The sequence below is a fragment of the Chiloscyllium plagiosum genome, unplaced genomic scaffold (assembly GCF_037043375.1).
Source record: "Chiloscyllium plagiosum isolate Xiang-an unplaced genomic scaffold, Cpla_swu_hap1 HiC_scaffold_25, whole genome shotgun sequence".
NCBI classification, from domain to species: domain Eukaryota; kingdom Metazoa; phylum Chordata; class Chondrichthyes; order Orectolobiformes; family Hemiscylliidae; genus Chiloscyllium; species Chiloscyllium plagiosum.
The window spans coordinates 50,319,781-50,341,652 of NW_028270163.1; the positions used below are offsets into that span (position 1 = coordinate 50,319,781).

The following is a 21,872-nucleotide window of genomic DNA, read 5'->3' on the forward strand; positions in this document are numbered from 1 at the left end:
GGACTCTCTTTCTCAGTGTTTCCTTTTACCTAATGCATAGTGACTTTCAGATTAAATTGCCAGTTGTCTCTCTCTAATGACAGGGTAGCCCTATGGTCTGGTAGAAATACAGTGACTTTACCTTTGTTGCTGATGGGTAATGGGGTGATGTTCTCAGTGAGTGGGTGGTGTCTGACATTAATAGTTGTGGGCTTTCCAGCTTTTATGATCACTTCTTGGAGAAAGAAATGGGTAGAAAATACAGTGTGCAAAAATTTTGTTCTGAATGAGAATATTTTACTCTTGGTCACTGAAAGATGGGAGATAGACATATTAACATTGTGCACATTTAGCTGTGAGAGAGTATAACGTGGTTTCTGCTAACTCTGGTGAATAAGGTTAAGAAGGCGTCAATATTACTTCCCTAAAAGAAAAAGTTAATTAAATCTGAAATGTCATTGCAACTAGCTGACAGACTGACTCATCTACCTCCCTCCCTTCTTTTGAGCCTCCTCCTCCTTTCTGCAGCTTCTCTCCTATTGCATTCTCCTCCCCTGTGACTAACATGGGGTCACGTCTGGAATCAGTTTTGATTCGCGTTTTTTTTTTGCCTGTTGTGTTTCAGATCCACGCTCAGACGGTACTGTCCTGTGGTCGCTGTTTCGATGAGGATTATGCGCTCTTCCCCTTCATGTCCCACGCCCTCCGCTTCCTATGGGCGGACCAGGGAGTCAAACTGGCAGCATCGCGAGGCTACGAGTTTGAGCTGAATGACTCGGCGCATTAGTAAGTTAGTGGTTTCCTGTGTACCTCAACGTTCACAGTGCCTTCCATATAATGTACACACGGAAACAGGCCATTCAACCTATCAGGTCCATGTTAGTGTTAATTCTCCTTCCTGTTTAACCCCTCAGCCTATCCGCATAACTGGACAAGTTCCTTTCTCCCTCAGGAACTTGTCCAGTTTCCCCTGAAATATATCAAATGCTATAAATGTGACTGTACACTCTGCCAATGACTCAAGCAAGTCAGATGTTGGTTTATGCTCCAAAGGTTAATATTATTTATAGTTTATAAAGCATTGTACAACCACAATTTCAGATATTCACGGGACAAAAGGACTTTCTTATTCATTTCATAGGACTTGGGATTCACTGACTGTACCAGCATTTATTGCCTGTCCCCAGTTGCCTTCGTGAAGGTTGTTGAACTGCCTTCTTGAACTGCTGCGATCCATGTGCTGTGGGTGGGCCACAAAGCCCTTAGGGAGGGAATTCCAGGATTTTGACCCAGCGACAGTGAAGGAGCAGCAGTTATATTTCCAAGTCAGGATGGGGAGTGACTTGGAGGCAAACTTGCAGGGGGTGGTGTTCCCATATACCTGCTGCCCTTGTTCTTCCAGACGGAAGAGGTCCTGGGTTTGGAAATGCTGTCTGAGGAAAAGAATACTGCAGCTGTTGAAAGGGTACAGAGTACAGCAATCTGAGCGGTTGTGGGAATAGGGAGGAATTAGATTATGAAGAGTAATTATGAAAATTGTAGATGTTCCCAATAGAAAACAGAAGGCAGAATGATGACTAAAATCAACTGAAATTAGGATTCAACAACATAGACCATGAACGATCGTTTTCCCATTTCCAGAACAGTCAAAGCTGAGGGCACAGCCACCTTGAAGTAGGTAAAGATGAGGCCAGTGAACGCATCCAATATTTTAGGAAGGTGGCGTCAAATCTGTGGAACATGTTCACAAAAGAAATGGTGGAAGCAGATAATTTGCCAAAGGCAATACTGAGAGCTTCCTTACACAAACTAATTTAAAACATGGATCCGTGGGAAGCATAATAGGTTTGGGAGAAACACGTGACTTTGGACATGTGGGAATTCATCCTCTCCTCATGTTGTAGGGAGTCAATAATAGAGTCATTGATGGAAATTGGTCACTGTGAATTGTCACCACCTCTGGCTGTTTCACGCTGCTACAATGCAGTGGTCACATAGATCCTGTTCATCACTAACCGCATGCTGCCATCCAACCAGAAGGGTGTTCTGTCTTACTCTGAAATTAGTAATATGGTATGTGAATTTCAATGCCAGTGTAATGCAAGCTTTGTTAGTCATACATCCCAAAGACCGACAGATCGTATCAAACTGCATAACCCTTCAACTGTTCATGCCAAACTGGGTACTGACTGTTTCCATACTTGCCAAAGTCTCAATACCATGTCTAGCATGAGACATGGTTCTACAACTGGGCAACATTTACTGCATAGTTCTGAGTGTGTGGAGAATTACACTGATGACAAATTTAGGATTGTCAGTTGGGCTTGCAGTCAACACACATGTGGTAGAAGCTGTGTATATTTAAATGTAGCTGTTCTTTGTAAACAGGTAGAAAATGTACAATCACTGTGTTTCACCTGTTTCAACTGAACAAAATGACTGACGGCCATTTGCTGGTTGATTTTCTGTGATTAAGGCATTGACCAATCAGAGGCAATCTGCCTAGTTTAAACTTTAAACACAACCTGGTAGTTAATTGTCAGTCACAGAGTCATACAGCATGGAAACAGACCATTTGGTCCAACTAGTCTGTGCTGACCAAGTTTCCCAATCTGAATTAGTCCCACTTGGTTGTGTTTGGCCCATATCTCTCTAAACCTTTCCTATCCATTTACCTATCCAAATGTCTTTTAAATATTGTCACTATACTTCCTACTACAACTTCCTCTGGAAGTTCATTTCACATAGGAAGCAGTCTGTGTAAAACACATTGCCCCTCAGGTCCTTTTTAAATCTTTCTCCTCTCGCCTTTTAAATACGCCTTCTAGTTTTGAAGTTGGCCATCCTATGGAAAAGACCTTTGTTATTCACCTTATCTATACTCTCATGATTTTATAAATCTCTATACGGTCACCAGTCAACCTCCTATGCTCCAGTGAAAGAAGTCCCAGCCACTCTCAGAACTCAAACATTTCATTCCTGGCAATCTTTTCTGAACCCTCTCCAGTTAATAATATCCTTTCTATAGCAGGGTGATCACAACTGGGCACAGCACTCCAAAACTGACCTCACCGATGTCCTGTACCACCTCAACATGACATTCTAACTATTAAACTCAAAAGTCTGTGAAATGAAGGCAAGTGTGCGAAATGCCGCCTTAACCACCCAATCTACCTGTGATGCAAATTTGGGAGAACCACGTACCTGAATCCCCATGTCTCTCTGTTTCACAACACAACAGGCTTCCCCGACTGGATTCCACTAGTTACATCCTTAAATAATTCCAATAGATTAGCGTATGATTTCCCTTTTGTAAATCCATATGGTCTGTGAGTGATTCTACCACTGTTTTCTAAGTGGTCCTCTACGAAATCCTTGACAATGGATTCTAGCATGTTCTCCGATACCAACATCAGACTCACTGGTCTGTAATTCCTTGTTTGCTCTCTCTTTTCTCCCCCCCCCCCCCATTTTAATATCAGGATTACGTTGGATACCCTCAAATCTGTAGACTTAATGGTAAGGTCCTAGGTTGTGTTGCTGAACAAAGAGACCTTGGAGTGCAGGTTCATAGCTCCTTGAAAGTGAAGTCACAGGTAGATAGGATAGTGAAGAAGGCATTTGGTATGCTTTCCTTTATTGGTCAGAGTATTGAGTACAGGAGTTAGGAGGTCATGTAGCGGCTGTACAGGACATTGGTTAGGCCACTGTCGGAATATTGCATGCAATTGTGGTCTCCTTCCTATCGGAAAGATGTTGTGAAACTTGAAAGGGTTCAGAAAAGATTTACAAGGATGTTGCCAGGGTTGGAGGATCTGAGCTATAGGGAGAGGCTGAATAGGTTGAGGCTGTTTTCCCTGGAGAGTCGGAGGCTGAGGGGTGACCTTATAGAGGTTTACAAAATTATGAGGGGCATGGATAGGATAAATAGGCAAAGCCTTTTCCCTGGGGTGGGGGAGTCCAGAACTAGAGGGCATAGTTTTAGGGTGAGAGGGTACGGGTATGGAATGAGCTGCCACAGGAAGTGGTGGAGGCTGGTACGATTGCAACATTTTAAGAGGCATTTGGATGGGTATATGAATAGGAAGGGTTCGGGAGATATGGGCCGGGTGCTAGTAGGTGGGACTAGATTGGGTTGGGATATCTGGTCGGCATGGACAGCTTGGACTGAAGGGTCTGTTCCATGCTGTACATCTCTGTGACTCTATAACTTTAAATGTTCCAGAGTCTAAAGAATCTTGAAAGATGACCACCAATGCATCCACTACTTCTAGACCCACTTCCTTATGTACTGTCAGATGTAGATTATCCAGCCGTGAGGATTTATCAGCCTTCAATACCATCAATTTCTCCAACACTACTTCTGTATGAATACAAGTTTGCTTCAATTCCTCCCTTACTAACTTCTGTGTTCACCATATTTGTGTCGCCCTTCTATCTTCACAAGAGAGAATGTGGGGTTGGTGGGGGGGGGAACAGGTGGGTGGAGACTCTGCAGGAGAGTGGGGATTGTGCTATATAAGGGGTGGCGGATCAGTCAGGAGGCAACCATGCTGGTGGGGTCCGTGTAGATGCATGTGGACTGGAAGATTCAGGATAGTGCTGATATTCCATTCTTCAGAAAAATAATGACTCACTCTATCCAAAATTATAAGCCGTGTCTTTAATTGATTTTCAGGATGTGATTAATATTGAATTATAATTCCGGATGTTTAAGTAACTTGCATCTTGTAGATGAGTCAATTTCCTTTTTACGCATTTTCATGTAAATATGATATGTAGATTATGTCTTGTGTTAAACTTTACACAAATTAGTCAAACTAGCAGCATCATTAACCTCCACATTAAGAAATCTGGTGCCTGAACTTCAGGGTTGAGTTATGTGGAGAGATTGCACAAGTTGGCTTGTTTTTGTTTCTAGAATTTAGAAGGTGATCTGATCAAAGTGTTCAAGGTATTGACTTGAGAGAGAAACTATTTCCATTGGTAGGTGATTTAGAACTAGGGACATAGTCTGAGAATTAGGGTCAGATTGTTCAGGAGAGATGTTAGGAACACTTCTACACACACAGTGTGGAGGATGTTTGGAATTCTCTTCCACAAACAACAGAGGATTCTGTTAATTTTATCTTTGTTTTAAAATGTTGTTAAGCAGAGGTATTAAGAGATATAGGCCAAAGGTATTTGGAGTTAGGTTACAGATCAGCCATGATCTCATTGAATGGTGGAATAGGCTGGAAGGGCTGAATGGTCTACTTCTATTCCTATGCTCCTTCACCCGGTCTTTCTACAATCTGATACCACACAATGTGATTAACTGTTTCACAACAGTTTGTACAAATATAGTACCTTTGATGGAAGCAAGTATTGTGTGGAGTGTCACAGGAGTCTTGTGGAGCAAACTTGGACTGCGACGCAGTATTGGTAATGAGGACGGGTGACAAAATGCTTGATCAAAGAGGTGGGTTTCAAGGAACGTCTCACAGGAGGAACAAAGAAATGGAGAGGTGGAGGGAGGGTCATCCTGAGGATTGGAATTCTGGCTGTTGAAACCCAGCAACCCCACCCTCCCCATCTTGGGGGGGGGGCATTCACTTTCAGTTTACCTTTAGTATAAAAGAGTAGAGAGGCCTCGATAGTCACCAATCTCTTGTCAATAGCTGCAGTGTATGAAGACTGCTGCTAGTGTCCTGCATCGTGGAGGAGTGTGAGCTGGGGGTGTGAGGAGGTTACGGAGAATCCAGTGGGATGTGAATGGATGGAGCCGTGGCCAAGAAATGTGAATAGAGCCTCTCACCTGAGGGAAACTGCACAGTGAAAGAAAGTGTTTGGAGAGCCAGGATTTCTCCAGCAAAGTGCAAACCTTGACAAAGCAAACAAAATTGCAACTGACAGCAATCAACTAATTGCTGTGACTTTCTATTCTTTTTTTTAACATAGCCTCTTAAGTGAATGCCTGATAGATTATTAGCTGAAAAGGGCTTTGTGTGACATTTCCACAATTTGACTGGTAATTGCTATCTCTGTGTAAAGTTTGCACTGTTAATTTGCCAGACGTTTTGTGTTTCTTTTTAACACACAGTGCACTAATTGCTGGCTTTGACATTAACTCTCAGCTGTGGAGGTATAAGGTCGGATTAGCTGTAACCAACAACAGCTTTCTATCTGGTTGGCGTGCTGGAGTAATGAGTGTCATTATACTGAGTCAGACACAATCAGAGCCAATGGAGGTGAGAGCCAAGTGTCATGAGCATAGTGTCAAGTTAGCCTCAGTGAGTCCCTGGGGGAGGAAGTCAGGTCAACCTGGTGATGAGCTGTCTGTCTAACTACAAAGAGGAAAGACCCTTTTAAACTATTAAAGGTTGCTCACTTTGTGAAGGGATTTTTATCAATTCCTTCTCATGGCTTACATTTGCTTAAGGTGAATAGTGTAGAAGTTGATGATGTTCAGACAATGCTGGATTAGTCATTGACTTTTCAAAGCTGGTTATCAACAAAGTTGCACCTCAGATGTGAGGGAAAACTAACCAAACTTTTAACGCTTGTCTGATGAGATTTTCTCTCAAAGTGTCTTCAGTGAAGAGTCTCGCCACTGAGGGCTGGGACTATGCTTATTTATTGTCCCTCTGCTAAGGTGTTGTTGCCATATCTTAGGGTAAGAGGAGTCTAAAAGTAGAATGGACAAAAGAACAATGGGGAGGGGTGGGGGAGAAAAAGTGGGAGGAAACCAAGACCTCAGTCTGCCTTTATCTATAACCAGGAACGTCACTCGTGAATTGGGCCCTCAGGCACGTGGGATGTTGCCGTTTAGCAAAAGTAATTGATCAGTAATAGCTTTGCTCCATCCTCTTTAGAGAAGGATGGTTGTCATGTCTATACTGTGACCTAGGATCAGTCAATAACACGTGGTTGTGAGGAGTTAGACAGCACAAAACTAAACTGTCATTCCGGATTTTAACCCACACCTCGTAACCACACCTGAACTTGTAAATATGATTTTGACTCCATTTATTCTGCATTCCCTCAAAAATAACATATTCTACTAGAGACTGCTTGTGTTAATGTGCTGCTTAATATTCCTGTTCATCTGCAAAAGTTCTCAATCCCATCTGTTCTCACATACAATATTCAGTCATCGGGATTTGTTTATCAAGTTTATTTTGATGCATTGGTGATTAGTTTTCAGTTTAATTTGACCGCTGAATGTGAGAATTTCCATGAGAGGATGGGAGTGTGCAGCTAAAGTAAGAATCTGACAATTTGCAGAAGGCTGTGGTTACACTTAGGCAGAAGACAAATGACCGTAACGATGTTGTGATTCAGTAATATCCTTTTCTTTGAAAAGCTTTTTTAGAATTCATTTTGCAGTGAACAACTAAACTTTACTATGGCCTTTGTTGAGTGGCTCCAGCAGGAGTATCATATGTACAAAATCAGAGAGAGAGACTTGCATTTATATAGTGCCTTTCCTGACTTCAGGACGTTTCAAAATTCTTCACCACCAATCAAGTTCTGTTTCAAAGTGCAAACATGATTGTAACATGGGAGATGTGGTGGGATTGCAAGTACAGATCTGTGTGGGCAGTGTCCGTTCTGGTATTTCAGAACCACCTGAAGATGTACAGTCTGAGTTCACACAGGCTTGTGGGGACAAGCTGAGCCACTCCATTCACCAATGTCCAAAAAGATGATGACCTCTAATAACCCTGACTCAGCAGTTTGAAACCACCCACTGATTAGATTCCTTACAGTGTGGAAACAGGCCCTTTGGCCCAACCAGGCCACACCGACCCTCCAAACAGTAACCCGCCCAGACACATTTCCCTCTGACAATTGCACCTAACACTATGGGCAATTTACCTGGCGATTGACACCAAACATCATTTCAACTTTACCAACAAATCTTTAGTTCTGTGAAAACTTTGGTTTTAACTTGCAGGCTTTTCTCCCCATTTCCTCCTAACCCCCACCTGAGAGTGGATCAGGCTTATGCTTGTTGATATAACCTGGCACTAAATGAATCTGTAGAGAATTAAGTGCATGAAATCATCGGTTAACATAGTGAAGTCAAACACAATCCTCTTTATTTGATGAATGTAGTTTAATAAAGATATAATTTTGAAGTGATGAAAGGAACTTCCATTCCAACATCCTGAAGGTAAAACATACCTTTTAAATCAAATTATATCAGACATTTTAATAATATCCCTAGACTCGGATTGTTTTGCTCTCCTTTTCTTTTCTGAATCTTTTGATGTGGTTGTCTGTTTTGCAGAGAGGTGTGCAGCAATATGTTGTTTTACATGAACCTGTTATCATGTATTATGATGTTATTAGTTTTTAGAACTGTATCTGCCGCTGTCTGTATTGTGAGCCCAGTTGCAATTCCTGAAGACTCACTGTATCGGTATCAACAATTTGTTTTTCTATCCTGCTGTTAATGCAGTAAGAGCCCAGCAACCCAGGTGTGTGTTCAACACAATGTTAACCTTCAGCACGGGAATTGGCCTGAATGTATCCTGGATAAAAGTCTTCCTGCTGTTTTAATTAAAGAAGTGGGAGCCAGTTCTGAATAAAAGTTTGGATGGGGGTCTGACTCTGATAGGGTTCCATGTATATGTATAAATAGTTACAGACAGGCAAGGTTTGTGAAGGTTTTTAGCTCAGGTTGAGGTTTAGAGCATAGGTTTGCTCACTGAGCTGTAGGTTTGATATCCAGACGTTTCATTACCTGGCTAGGTAACATCATCAGTGGCGACCTCCACAAAAAGACATGACCCTCTCTCCCTCGTAGCCCTACACACGGATAAAAAAAAGCCACCATCTCGACTGGGACAATACATCTATCCTGGGACAGGCTAAGCAAAGGCATGCCAGAGAATTCCTAGAGGCCTGGCACTCCAACCACAACGCCATAAACAAGCACACCGATCTAGATGCCATCTTTCAACCCCTCAGAAAATGAACAGGAAATGACATCACTACAAACCCCAGGAACCCCATCCAGGAGAAAGATATAAATAGAAAGCAGGAGACAACAGCTTTGCTTCATTTGGAGGTCGCCACTGATGATGTTACCTAGCCAGGTAACGAAACGTCTGGATATCAAACCTACAGCTCAGTGAGCAAACTACTCCCTAAAGTTACAGACAGAGTTGGGAAATAGGGAGGGGATAAGTATTATTTATATTGGAGGAAAAGATGTCAACAACTTGAGGTTACCAAGCAGGATCTGATATTTCATTAACGTGCTCTTCACCTTGGGATAACTGCACTCCGCGTAGATTTCCCAGTGGGCACTCTGCTGATTGGGTTAAAGTGAGTGTCTCATAATGAGAAGAGTAAAGTAGATTATTATTTTACTGAAGTACTTCGGAGACAATAGAGATCTCTTTACACGTGCCAAGAACCAGCTGTTTATGTCCAAATTGGATGTGACTTAACTTATTTAGAGGGACATATTTGTGGACTTTTGTGGCACTGTGGTAATGTCCCAACCTCTGCTCCGTGAGGCCCAGATTCAACACCCATCTGCTCCAGATATGTGTAGTAGTAATATGTCTGAACAGACTGATTAACTGAAATTATCTAAAGGGCCCCCATCTCCATCAGACAGTTTAATGTCAAGATTAGACATTAACGTCTCTTCCACCCAGCAAGAGTAACGGGCTTGAATGCACGTTGCACTGCGCCAAAGCCCCTTCAGCAGTACTCAGAACATACTCTCTCCTTGGGATTCAGCAGCTGCCACGTCTCAAGTGGTCAATGGTGAAACAGCCTATTCTTCCAGTTGTTTGGCGGTGACATCCCATTGGCAGGTAGAGATTCTGCAGCTGCACCCTCCTTGTGCCACCTTGGTCAAGACTACAAAAAAAAAGCAGTTCATCAACAAATGGCTAGAGGCACTGGATACTGCAAAAGGCTATGGGCCCTGCCAACATTCCAGCAATAGCACTGAAGACCTGTGCTCCAGAACATGCCACACCATTGAACCAAGCTGTTCTAGTACAGTTACAACATGGCATCTACAATGTCTAGGAAGGATCTTAGGCCCAACCATCTTTAGCTGCTTCATCGATGACCTTCCCTCTATTATGAAGTCAGAAGTGGAGACGTTCACTGATGATTGCACAATGTTCTCCACCGTTTGTGACTCCTCAGACATTGAAGCACTTGGTGTTCATGTTTAGCGAGACCTGGACAATATCCAGGTTTAGGCTGATAAGTTCTTTATGTCATGTTATCAAAGCTGATAAGTGGCAACATCTGTGCCAGGCAATGACGAGTGAATCCAACCATCACCCATTGAAATCCAATGCCATCGCCATCACTCAGTCCAACACTCTGAACATCCTGGGGTTACCATTGCTCAGAAACTGAACTGGACTAAGCATATAAACATATATAACTACAAGAACAGGACACAGGCTCGGAATTCTATGCTGAGTAACTTGTTTCTGGTTCTCCAAAGTCTACCCACCATCTACAGGGTGCAAGTCAGGAATGCAGACAGTTTCCAGCAGTTCAGAAGTTTGAGAACATCCAGGACAAAGCAGCCTGCTGGATTGATACCACATCCATGCCTTCAACACTTTTACTCCCTCTGCCACAGGTGACATCAACAGTGGTGTGTGCCATCTACAAGGCTCCTTGGATAGCACCTTTCAAACGTATAACTTCTACCGACTGGAAGAACAAGGAGAGCAGATACATGGGAACACTGCCTGCAGGTTTTCCTCCAACTGCATACCAACCTTACTTGGAAATATTTCACAGCTCCTTCAGCATTGCAAGATTCCAAAATCCTGGAATTACTATCCGATCAGCAACCTACACCACCACAGCAGTTCAAGAAGGATGCTCACCATCACCTTTTTATCCAGGGCAATTGTGGATGGGCCATAGATGTAGTCAACAATGTCTACATTGCAAGTTTGAAACAGCAGCTGAGCCCTAGGTGGACAGAGGAAGCACTTCGGTAGCAAAGTGCAGCATTCCCACAGATCCTGGGAATCAATGACTCAAAACCGTCCAAAGTGGAGAAGGAGCATTTGGGAAGGCATCGAGCACCTCGAGACTCGCAGTCTGGGAGAAAATGGAAGCCGGGCGAAAACTGCGAAAGGAGCATGCTGCCGCACCAACACCCCACCCACCCCCTTCCTGTGACCATCACCGCTCCAAGTGTAACAGAGCCTGGAGTAGCCCCATCAGTCTAGATTAGATTAGATTACCTACAGTGTGGAAACAGGCCCTTCGGCCCAACAAGTCCACACTGACCCACCGAAGCGCAACCCACCCATTCCCCTACATTTACCCCTTTACCTAACACTACGGGCAATTTAGCATGGCCAATTCACCTGACTTACACATCTTTGGACTGTGGGAGGAAACCAGAGCACCCGGAGGAAACCCACGCAGACACGGGGAGAATGTGCAAACTCCACACAGTCAGTCGCCTGAGTCGGGAATTGAACCCAGGTCTCTGGCGCTGTGAGGCAGCAGTGCTAACCACTGAGCCACCGTGCTGCCCCTATACAGTCTATACAGCCTACAGATCTACAGACTCCCCTGAGAGTGGAAGAGAGTCATCCTCATGTACGAGAGACTGCCAATGATGACATCCCATGACATATACGCTAATAACAAAATAGTCTCGGGCTGAATTACCGCAACTCACTCCTATTTGTGAAAGCAGTTTACAAAGCTCCATCACAGCACATATGAGAATACTGCAGTGTTTTAATGACAGGTCCTTTGAAGGTGGCCTAACCTTGTTATACAATGAGTAAAGCATTAGTAAATTCTGAACTCTCCTGATTAATACAGAGTTGATTGAAGCTCAAGCTTAAGAGGTCTCAAGTGATACAGCTTTTGTATTGTTTTCAGTATAATCTGAGCACATTCTGCTTGTTTTAATCTTTTGTGACCTCTCCAGTCACATTCGCTGCAGACAGCAATGTATCACCCAGGATCAGAAAGGGAGCAGAGGGAGAGGAGGAGACGAGAGAGAAAGAGAACAGGAATGAGGACAGGGACAGAAAATGGAAGAAAGCATTGGAGGTTGGGGAAATGTGGGTTGGTGAGGGAAAGCATGAGGCACCTCCTAATTGATGACTAATGTTGAATGGTGCAGTTTATATATGATGAAGGGCTTTTGACCGAAACGTTGATTTTCCTGCTCCTCGGATGCTGCCTGATCTGCTGTGCTTTTCCAGCACCACCCTAATCTTGACAGTTTATATACGTGTCAACAAAATGGTAGATTGCATTATTCCTTAAAAGATCATTCATCCATAAGGTGAATTAACTACCTGATGCAACACTTTGTTTGAATAATGCATTGTGAAGACTTGAGGCATGTCCTCTACCATTGCCTTCATTAAGCCTGTTAAACTTCCTCTGCGTAGATCATGGGCAGTGAGTCAGTCTGTAGTGTACGGGTGTGCGTGACTTACCCGGGCAGTGAGACAGGCCATAGTGTGTGTGACTTTCCCAGGCTGTACTGTGTCTGTGCTTCCCAGGCAGTAAGCATAGGAAACTCAATTAACCTATTGAGCAGGCTCCCAATAGTGAAAGCTAATGCCTGATATCAATCCTTCTCATTTATATTGTAACCTTTTGGAATCCAGTGCACGCTTGATACGAGGCATGGCATGTGCTAAGTGTGATTAAAGGAGCATGTTGTATTGGATCTATGTCTTGAAGCTCTCTAGCACTGTGGGATTTCTCTCTCCTCCTGTCATGGACTAATCAATGGGGATTAATCGTTGTAATTAGTCAACAATTCCATTCTCAATATGTTATCTGTCTGTTGAGATGCTGAAAGACAAGTCAGATGCACTTTGATTTTCTTTATCAATCCCTGTTAACCAGTAACCAGCCCACTGCACAGCATCAGCCACCCCCCCCCCCCCGTCTCTTCCCCCCCCCCCAATCACATCCCCCAGCATTAACCCTTTGTCCTGTAATAAGAGAGTGTCTCCTTATTCATTCTGTGGTGTTCCTGCCTATTGGAACCATTTCTATTCCACACCCCTTGTCAGTTCAGTGAGAATTAATGTCCATATCAGTATTGGTGAGTCTGCTATCTTTGTACTTGTGAAACTAGCACTCAGTTATTTATCAGGAACAGGGAAGCGTTGAGATACACCTCATTCAAGATGAAGATGCGATTTATTTCATTTTGAAATGAACGATAGTGAGAATCTGATGAATACATTCCCCGCTTTGTACAGTTAGAATCCTCCAGTAGGAGGTCATTCAGTCCTTCTACTTGGCTCAATCTGTTCTGCAGCTCATTTTCCATCGGGGTTTCCTGACCCTTCCTCTCTTTGCCTAACCGACATCTAGCAATCTAGCTCTTGAAATCCTAAATTGTAACCCTCCCCACTCTTGGCCTCAGTCACTTTCTCATTAGGAGAGAATCACACATTTCCCATTGCTTCCCGACATCACCCTAGAGTGGCTAGGTTTTAATTTTAAGGTGACAATGCTACCTTTTTGTTCTGATCTGCCCCAATAGGATATAGGAGCAGGAGGGTGACGAGCAGTTAAACTGGTGGATGGACTGGCTTGAAACATCACTGTATCTTCCAGCCTCATGTCTGGCCATCGAAATGGTCTTAAAGCGACATGTGTCACTCCTGGGAGACTGAAGGCGTTGACAGCAGAGACTGTACCTGAACTGTCCAGTGGCCTGAGAGCATCTTTCACTGTCATTCAGGATTTAAACATTCTGTATCTGACATTTGACAGCCTAATGCGAAGCTGGGAACTTGAATATGCGTGGTGGCTGTCTCCCAGTAGAGTAGCTTGGGGACTTATTCACCAACTCCAGTCTGCACAGACAGACGTTGCTATCACCACTTACATCATCAAGGGGGTTACTGGCATGTCCCCGTCCAAGTCTATTTGGAGAGAGTTTGATAGCTAATTCAGAGTGACAAGCGGAAGGACAGTCTGGCCTCAGAGGATGGGTTTTTAATGAGACAATTGTGAAATTTCACTGTGGTTCACACCTGACTAGTCATTTGTTGCTTAAATGAGGAAACGTCATGACCTAAAGTAGTGTTCCACTTCTCCTGTGTTTTGAAGATGGTAAAAATACTGCAGCCTGTGGTTTGAACTGGAGCAGCAGGGAGCCAGTGAAGTGAAGTTGCCGGTTCTGGAGCACCAAGTGATATTTTGTTGTTGCTGCGGACTGGACAATGGGGCGAGCATCAGCTGATCCCAAGCAGCAGAGACTCCACTCAAACCAATATGCTGGTGAAGCTGTCAATCGCACTCTGTTTTGAATCATCATCTTCTGTACTGTTCGCGTGGGCATCTGAATGAGTCGCTATACGTGATGACCTCTGTTGGTTCAGTCGAGGAACAGAAATAGGCTATTCAGCCCATCAATCTTGTCCCACTATTTGACTCAAGCATGGATGATCTGTACTCTACCTCAACTCCATTCACCTGTCTTTTATGCAGGCACCCGACAGCCTAATGTGACAAATCTCTCAAAATCAATCTTCCAAATTGTCAATTGAAATTTGGACTGAAGGAATTCCAGGTTTTCACTTTGTCATCTTGTCTTAACTCTTTTGAAATTCCAATTTCTTCTTGTAACCTGCACCTCAAAACAAGCAATCCCTTCCTGCACAGCCTTTAGAGTTTGCCTCTCTGGATAACATTCTTAACCCCACTTTTGAGTCAGAAGTAGGTCCAAGTCTAACTCTAAAACTCGAGCACTCGCTCTAGTGAGTGCTACACCGACAGATGCCATCTTGCAAATAGGCGATTGACTTATGATGCAATGGAAGAACCAGGGTTATCCACTATTTACCCTTCGACCAATAGCAGTAAAACATATTCCTTTTCATGTTGTTGCTTGTGGGATCTCTGCGGAAATTGTCAGCTGTGTTTCCTGCCATTACTGCAGTGACCATTCCTGTTAAAAGTATGCTGTTTATTGTATAACAGTTTGGGATTTTCTGAGGTCATGAAAGATGCTATATAAATGCAAGTCTTTCTTTCTCTTTTGAGAAACAACCAGACCACTGAGAGCACTTGGACCCTTGGGCTTGAGTATTATAAGCTGTAGGAGTGAGAGCAACTGTTTACCATGTCGTCTTGTGTGTCGTGTTAGCTGTGACATCACACCTCAATTACGCCATCCTCCTGCAGCAAAGAATGTTTATATGGCACCTTTAACATTGCCCTGAGGGATATCAGGAGTGCATCTGGGCAAAATCTCTAGCTCTGAGGCATACAAAGAGATGTCAGGGTTGGAAATGGCATCGACAGCTTGATCCAAAGGGAGAGAACTTCTAAAATGCACCTTAAAAGCAGCGGTTTTAGGGAGGGAATTCCAGAGTTTGACATCTAGTTTCACCACTTAAGGCTTTTAAAACAGCATCAAGTGGAAGCCATGGATGTAGGTTGTATGTTGTAATTGAGCCAGCAACAGGTTTCATGGCAGCGTCTAAAAGAATTAGGTCAATAAAGTGATTAGATTTGGTGAACTAAAGAGAAAACCTAAGTACAAGTGCACAATCCTTTATCCAAAATCCTTGGGGCCAGTTGTTTTTTGAAATTTGGAATAAATGTCATTTTCACAGTGAAATTTTAAAAAATTACCTAACAGCAGACTCACGTGTGAATAGTGTGAGCGCTGAGATACAATTGACGCCTGCCAGTGCTGGACCACGCCGCCATGTCACATCTGACTGGCATGGTTCGAGTGGGTGTGGAATTGGGTCACCTGTTCGCATGCTCCACACTCCGCAAAAAAAATTTCAGATTTCGGAGTTTTTTGGATTTCTGAATTTCAGATAAGGATTGTGTACCTGTACTGGCATGAACAAAATGGGCTGAATGGCCTGTCTCTGTGCTGTAATTCTACATGGTATCTGAGACTCCAATCCCCATATTTCCCGATTTTTATGTGAAGGAGCACTCCATAACTGCTCTTGATGCTTCCTGGTTGCACTTTCACCTTCCAACACCTCATTCCAATCATAAACTAGGACATTCCAGAATTTCTAATATTCCTACAGGAATGAGCAGTTTGATTTCATCTTCCATGCCTTTACACTAATTTGTACATCTTACACGATACTTCTCGGTCTCTTCCTTATCAAGCCTCATCTCCTTGAATCTGGATTTGGGAATTGCTGGTATTCTTGTTGGTCTTTATGGTGACGCAACCAGCTCCAACCAGTAATGGGGGCAGTGGAGTCTCCTGGATGGGTCCATGTGTCAGGGTGTTTGCATGGCAAACCATTTACAAAATCAGAATATTGCACATTGAAACAATCTATGGCAGTGCTAGGAATTGTCTTGGAAGATTATGGCTTCAAGTAGAACTTGAGGGTCTGGAGCATATTCTCTCATAACCACTTCCACACAGTACTGAGGGGATGCTTCACTGCCTCAGATGCTGAAAAACACATCTGTTTTCCTTTCAGGATGGACATGCCCATGGTGTTTTGTTTCATTCCTTCACAAGATGTGAGCACGGGCTGGCCAGCATTTCATAGAATTCCTACAGTATGAAGCGGGTTATTCGGCCCATCGAGTTGACACCCACTCTTTTGAAGAGCATCCCACCCAAACCAACCTTATCCCTGTTACCCTGCATTTTCCATGGCCAAACCACTTAGCCTGCACATCCCAGAATGGTGGAAACCCAAGCAGACATGGGGAGAATGTGCAAACTCCACACAGATTGTCCCCCGAGCTGGAATCAAACCCAGGCAGTGGCAGTGCTAACCACTGACCCACTGTGCTGCCTCATTGCCATTGTCCATGGGATGGTGGTGGTGAGCTGCCTTCTGAAACTGCTACAGTCCTGAAGATGGGAGTCCAGAACTAGAGGGCATAGGTTTAGGGTGTGAGGGGAAAGATATAAAAGAGACCTAAGGGGCAACTTTTTCACGCAGAGGGTGGTACGTGTATGGAATGAGCTGCCAGAGGATGTGGTGAGGCTGGTACAATTGCAACATTTAAGAGGCATTTGGATGGGTATATGAATAGGAAGGGTTTGGAGGGATATGGGCCGGGTGCTGGCAGGTGGGACTAGATTGGGTTGGGATATCTGGTCGGCATGGACAGTTTGGACCGAAGGGTCTGTTTCCATGCTGTACATTTCTATAACTCTATGTCCTGACACCCAGCACGCTGTTGGGGAGGGAGTAACACAATGCTGCCACAGTGACAGAGATGGAACAGCAATACAATTCCATTTGAGATGGTGTGTCACTTGGAGGGGACCTTGTTGGTGGTGGCGTTTCCATGTATCTGCTGTCTTTCTAGATAGTTTTAGAAGGTGCTGTCAAAGTAAGTACTCAAAAACGAACAGGAAAGTTTTGCTGTTCTGGCCCCTAGTGTATGTGGGACCCAACTGTAACACAAACAGTGACTACCATTGACTATTCAGAGACTGGTTGTAAAACAAGTTTGTGAAAAAGTCCTCTATCTGTGGGAGTTCCATTGTTCTTAATTCTCAATCGTGCTTTTTTTAAAAAAAATGCAATTTGTCTTTGTTCTGTGCAGCTTTTTTATGAACATTAATCGAATCACTTCACCAGAATACAAGCCAACACAAACGGATTTACTGAGGGTTCGGCTACGAACGACAGGTGTCATTGAAACTCAGTTCAAGATCAATAACTTGGTAATCCGGTAAGCTTCACCTCTCTGTTTACTGACAGCAAATAGCTCACACATTGATATCCACTGGGCAATCTGAGCCTGGTTTTACAGCAACATCCACAGAACAGTTTGTAACCAAGGGATACAGCTTTAACGTCAGCGACAGAGCAATGAGAAGGGAGGTTTCTAGATTTTGAGCAGTGAGTTGGTGTGTTTGGGAGTGCATTATCTGATTTTAAAAGGAATGTGAATGAGTACTTGAGACAGATCAAGTGTGCAGGGGTGTACCTATAGAACAGAGAGGAGGTAGGGTTCTGGGTCTCGGTGTGGGAATAAATTTTGCATAGCTCTTTTAAAGAGGCAGTGTAAGGCTTAATGGGCTGAGTGGCCTCCAAATGCAGCTGTATCATTTCTAGCCCCAATAACTGAAGCCAACTGCATTAAAATGTTATACTTGGACACTGTGTGTGTGTGTCAGATGCTCACTTGACATTGGACACATTCTCCAATTTTAATTGATTCATTCTTGGTGGTTGTGTCTTTAACCATCTGTCTAGATTATAAACTCTTTTCCTGTCTCTCACTGTCTCTATCTTTTATCTGTGTGTTTTCTCTGTCTATCGTTTTCTTTTCTGTCTTTTCTTTCTCTCCCCCTATGTCTCCATCTCCCTCTCTGTCTCCGTATCTTTGTCTCTCTTTGTCTCTGTCTCTGACTCGCTCTCTTTTCTCAATGTGTCTGTCTGTCAAGCTTTCTTTGTTTCTGTGAATGTCTCTTCTTGTGTGTGTATATGTGTTTTTCTTTTTTTCTGTGTATCTCTCGCTCTTTCCCTCCTCTTTTCAGACCCTGCAAAAAACCTATCGCTTTGTCTATTTTATGGTTCCCTGTTCCTAGTATCACCATTTGTAACTGTGTCATTTTTGTTTGATTTACTTCTGTGAGGCACTTTGGTACGTCTTCCTACATTAAAGGTGGTACAAAAATGGGAGTTTTTTTGGTATGGGGAAGATGGGAAGGATATTTGTTTGTTTCTCTTTCTTTCTTTTGGGGCAGAGGGGTGGGGTGGGTGCTTTTTTTGGTTTGTTGAGCACCCAGTTTTAGCAGGATGACTGGACTCTGCACTGGTGGAGAAATGCTGTTATTGTTCATCGAGGGAGAAACCCCCCCCGCCCCCCGCAAGCCCCACCGTCGAGTTTGTGAATAGATGACTGAGCTCGGCCTTGCTTTGCTTGTCATCTCTGTAATGTTGAGAATCGCTAATGCTTGGTGCCCTGGCGATTCACCATTGAAGTCCCCAGGTGATGCCATCCTCTAATGAATATGCAGCTGTTATCTTTCAGCTTGACACTTTTGATGTGGGATTCAATGTGTTTTTTCCTTTTGCCTGTCATAGGATGTGCTGAACCCTTTGAACGTGAGTCCTGCTTTGTACTTCTTGAAGTATCATCATTTACACATTGCAATGTAATTATTTCTAATAATAACCTGCAATATCCCAGAAACCACCTTGAAGTTGTACCACGCTATCACCTTTGCCTCAATCTGGGACTCCTCACATTTTCGACGTCATTTTCTTTGTCAAAACTGGAAAGGGCAAATAAATTAAGTTTTTCTTTAAAGGAATGCTTTAAAATAAATAAAAGCAGGAGGAGGATTGCAGTAACTCCATCCCCATCGCACCAACCTCAATTGGGGAGGGTCCAGAATCTCCCTTTGATGCCTGTGTTAAATCTGATACCTTGGACAGTGCAGCACTCCCTCATTACCACAGTGCAACATCAGCCTGGCCCACATCCTCAAGTCCCCTCAGTGGGACCCAAACCTTCTAGTTCTGAGGGGAGAGTGATGCCCCCTCCACCTCCACCCCAGAGCCTCCATTGATGTTTTGGGATCTTTCTGTGTACTGAACCTCTTGGCGCATGGACATACAGAATAAAACTGCCTCGGTTCAAATTGCAGGACTTCCTCCCTTCATGTTGTAGCTATGTTCCTGAAGTGAAACAGCTTGAAATGAGACAGGTTATCTCATTACAATCAATATAAAAGCTTTAGTTTCTGTAGGACATCTCCCATCAGAAACGCTCAGCATTGCTGAATTACTACATTCACAAACAATATGAATTCTCAAAAATACTTTATAAGAAATATGTTAACGTTTGACCTGCTGGCCTCCTGCCCATCGCTGCTCCTTCCTAGTTTGCTTTGTCCCTGACTTTCCACTCACTGGCCCTTTCACTTCCTGCTTCCCTGTCCTGAGTGTGTACTCTCTGTCTCAGACCTAACACTGATTTCTTTCAGAGCTTCCCCACCTGTGTCTCAGAGACCCGTGCCCTGCAGTCTCTGGCACTTCGCTGACTGTCTTTGTACACCTCCATGTCTCCGTCTCCCTCTCTTCTGCCCCCCCAATCCCTCTTTCCTCCCCCCTCCACTCTCTCTTCCCCCCCACTCTCTCTCCCCACCATTCTCTCTCTCCCCCCCCCCACAAAACACTCTCTCTCTCTCTCTCTCTCTCTCTCTCCACCACACTCTCTCTCTCCCCACCACTCTCTCTCTCCCTCTCTCCCGATCACACTCTCTCTCTCCCCATCACTCTCTCTGTCCCTCTCTCTCTCTCTCTCCCCACCGCGCGCTCTCTCTCTCTCTCTCTCTCCCTCCCACCACACTTTCTCTCTCCCCACCACTCTCTCTCTCTCTCTCTCTCTCTCTCTCTCTCTCTCACCATGCTCTCTCTCTCTCTCTCCCCACCACACTCTCTCTCTACCACTCTCTCTCTCTCTCCACCACTCTCTCTCTCTCTCTCTCTCTCTCTCTCCCCACCTCGCACTCTCTCTCTCTCTCCCCCCGCCACTCTCTCTCTCTCTCTCTCTCTCTCTACCACACTCTCTCTCTCTCTCCACACCACTCTCTCTCCACACTCTCTCTCCCCACCACTGTCTCTCTCTCCCCACCACGCACACTCTGTCTCTCTACCACTCTCTCTACCACTCTCCCTCTCTCCACCACTCACTCTCTGTCCACCACTCACTCTCTCTCTGTCTCTCTCTCCCTCTCTCTCTCCCACCACACTTTCTCTCTCTCTCTCTCTCTCTCCTCACCACTCTCTCTGTCTCTCCACCATGCTCTCTCTCTCTCTCTCTCTCTCTCTACCACTCTCTCTCTCTCTACCACTCTCTCTCTCTCTACCACTCTCTCTCTCTCTACCACTCTCTCTCTCTACCACTCTCTCTCTCTACCACTCTCTCTCTCTTGCGCTCTCTCTCTCTCCCCACCACACACACACTCTCTCTCTACCACTCTCTCCACCACTCTGTCTCTCCATCACTCTCTCTCTCTCCACCACTCTCTCTTGCTCTCTCTCGCTCCACCACACTCTCTCTCTCTCTCTACCACTCTCTCTCCCCACCACACTCTCTCTCCCCACCACACACACACACTCTCTCTCTCTCCACTCTCTCTCTCCATCACACTCTCTCTACCACTCTCTCTTGCTCTCTCTCCACCACACTCTCTTGCTCTCTCTCACTCTACCACATTCTCTCTCTCTACCACTCTCTCTCTGTCTCCACCACTCTCACACTCTCTCTCTCCACCACACACTCTCTCCCTGTCTCTCTCTACCACTCTTCTCTCCCACTTTCTCTCTCTCCACCACTCTCTCTCTCTCTCCCACTCTCTCTCCACCACTCTCCCTCTCTCTCTCCGCCACTCTCTCTCCACCGCTCTCACACTCTCTCTCCACCACTCTCTCTCTCTCCACCACTCTCTCTCTCTCCACCACTCTCTCTCTCCCCACCACACTCTCTCTCTCTCTCCACCACACACCCCTCTCTCTCGCTCTCTACCATGCTCTCTACCACTCTCTCTCTCCACCTCTCTCTCTCTCCACTACTCTCTCTCTCTCTCTCTCTCTGTCTCTCCACCACACACACACACACTCTTTTTCTCTCTCTCTCGCTCTCTCTCTCTCGCTCTCTCTCGCTCTCTCTCTCTCGCTCTCTCTCCCACCCCCTCTCTCTTTTCTCCCCTGTTGAATTAATAACAGATCATTTAGGATTGATAATTGCGTCTGTCTTGACATTGTCTGTTTTCTCAAACGATCAATCTTATTATTTCCTCCTAATCTGTATCTCCTCCTGACTTTGTTCAGGTATAGAGTCATAGAGATGTACGGCATGGAACAGATCCTTTGGTCCAACTTGTCCATGCCGACCAGATATCCCAACCCAATCTAGTCCCACCTGCCAGCACCCGGCCC

The 21,872-nt window shown here is 44.5% G+C and overlaps 1 protein-coding gene across 3 annotated transcripts in view; it reads left to right on the plus strand.

Moving 5' to 3' along the window:
• Positions 1 to 21,872, plus strand: part of gnav1 (guanine nucleotide binding protein (G protein) alpha v1) — a 124,199-nt gene that overhangs the window by 55,431 nt on the left and 46,896 nt on the right. For all 3 annotated transcript variants that reach the window (XM_043714994.2, XM_088000715.1, XM_043714996.2), the window contains 2 exons: positions 605 to 765; positions 17,521 to 17,649. In XM_043714994.2, coding sequence (XP_043570929.1) covers positions 605 to 765; positions 17,521 to 17,649 — 290 coding nt within the window. The remainder of the gene's footprint in view (positions 1 to 604; positions 766 to 17,520; positions 17,650 to 21,872) is intronic.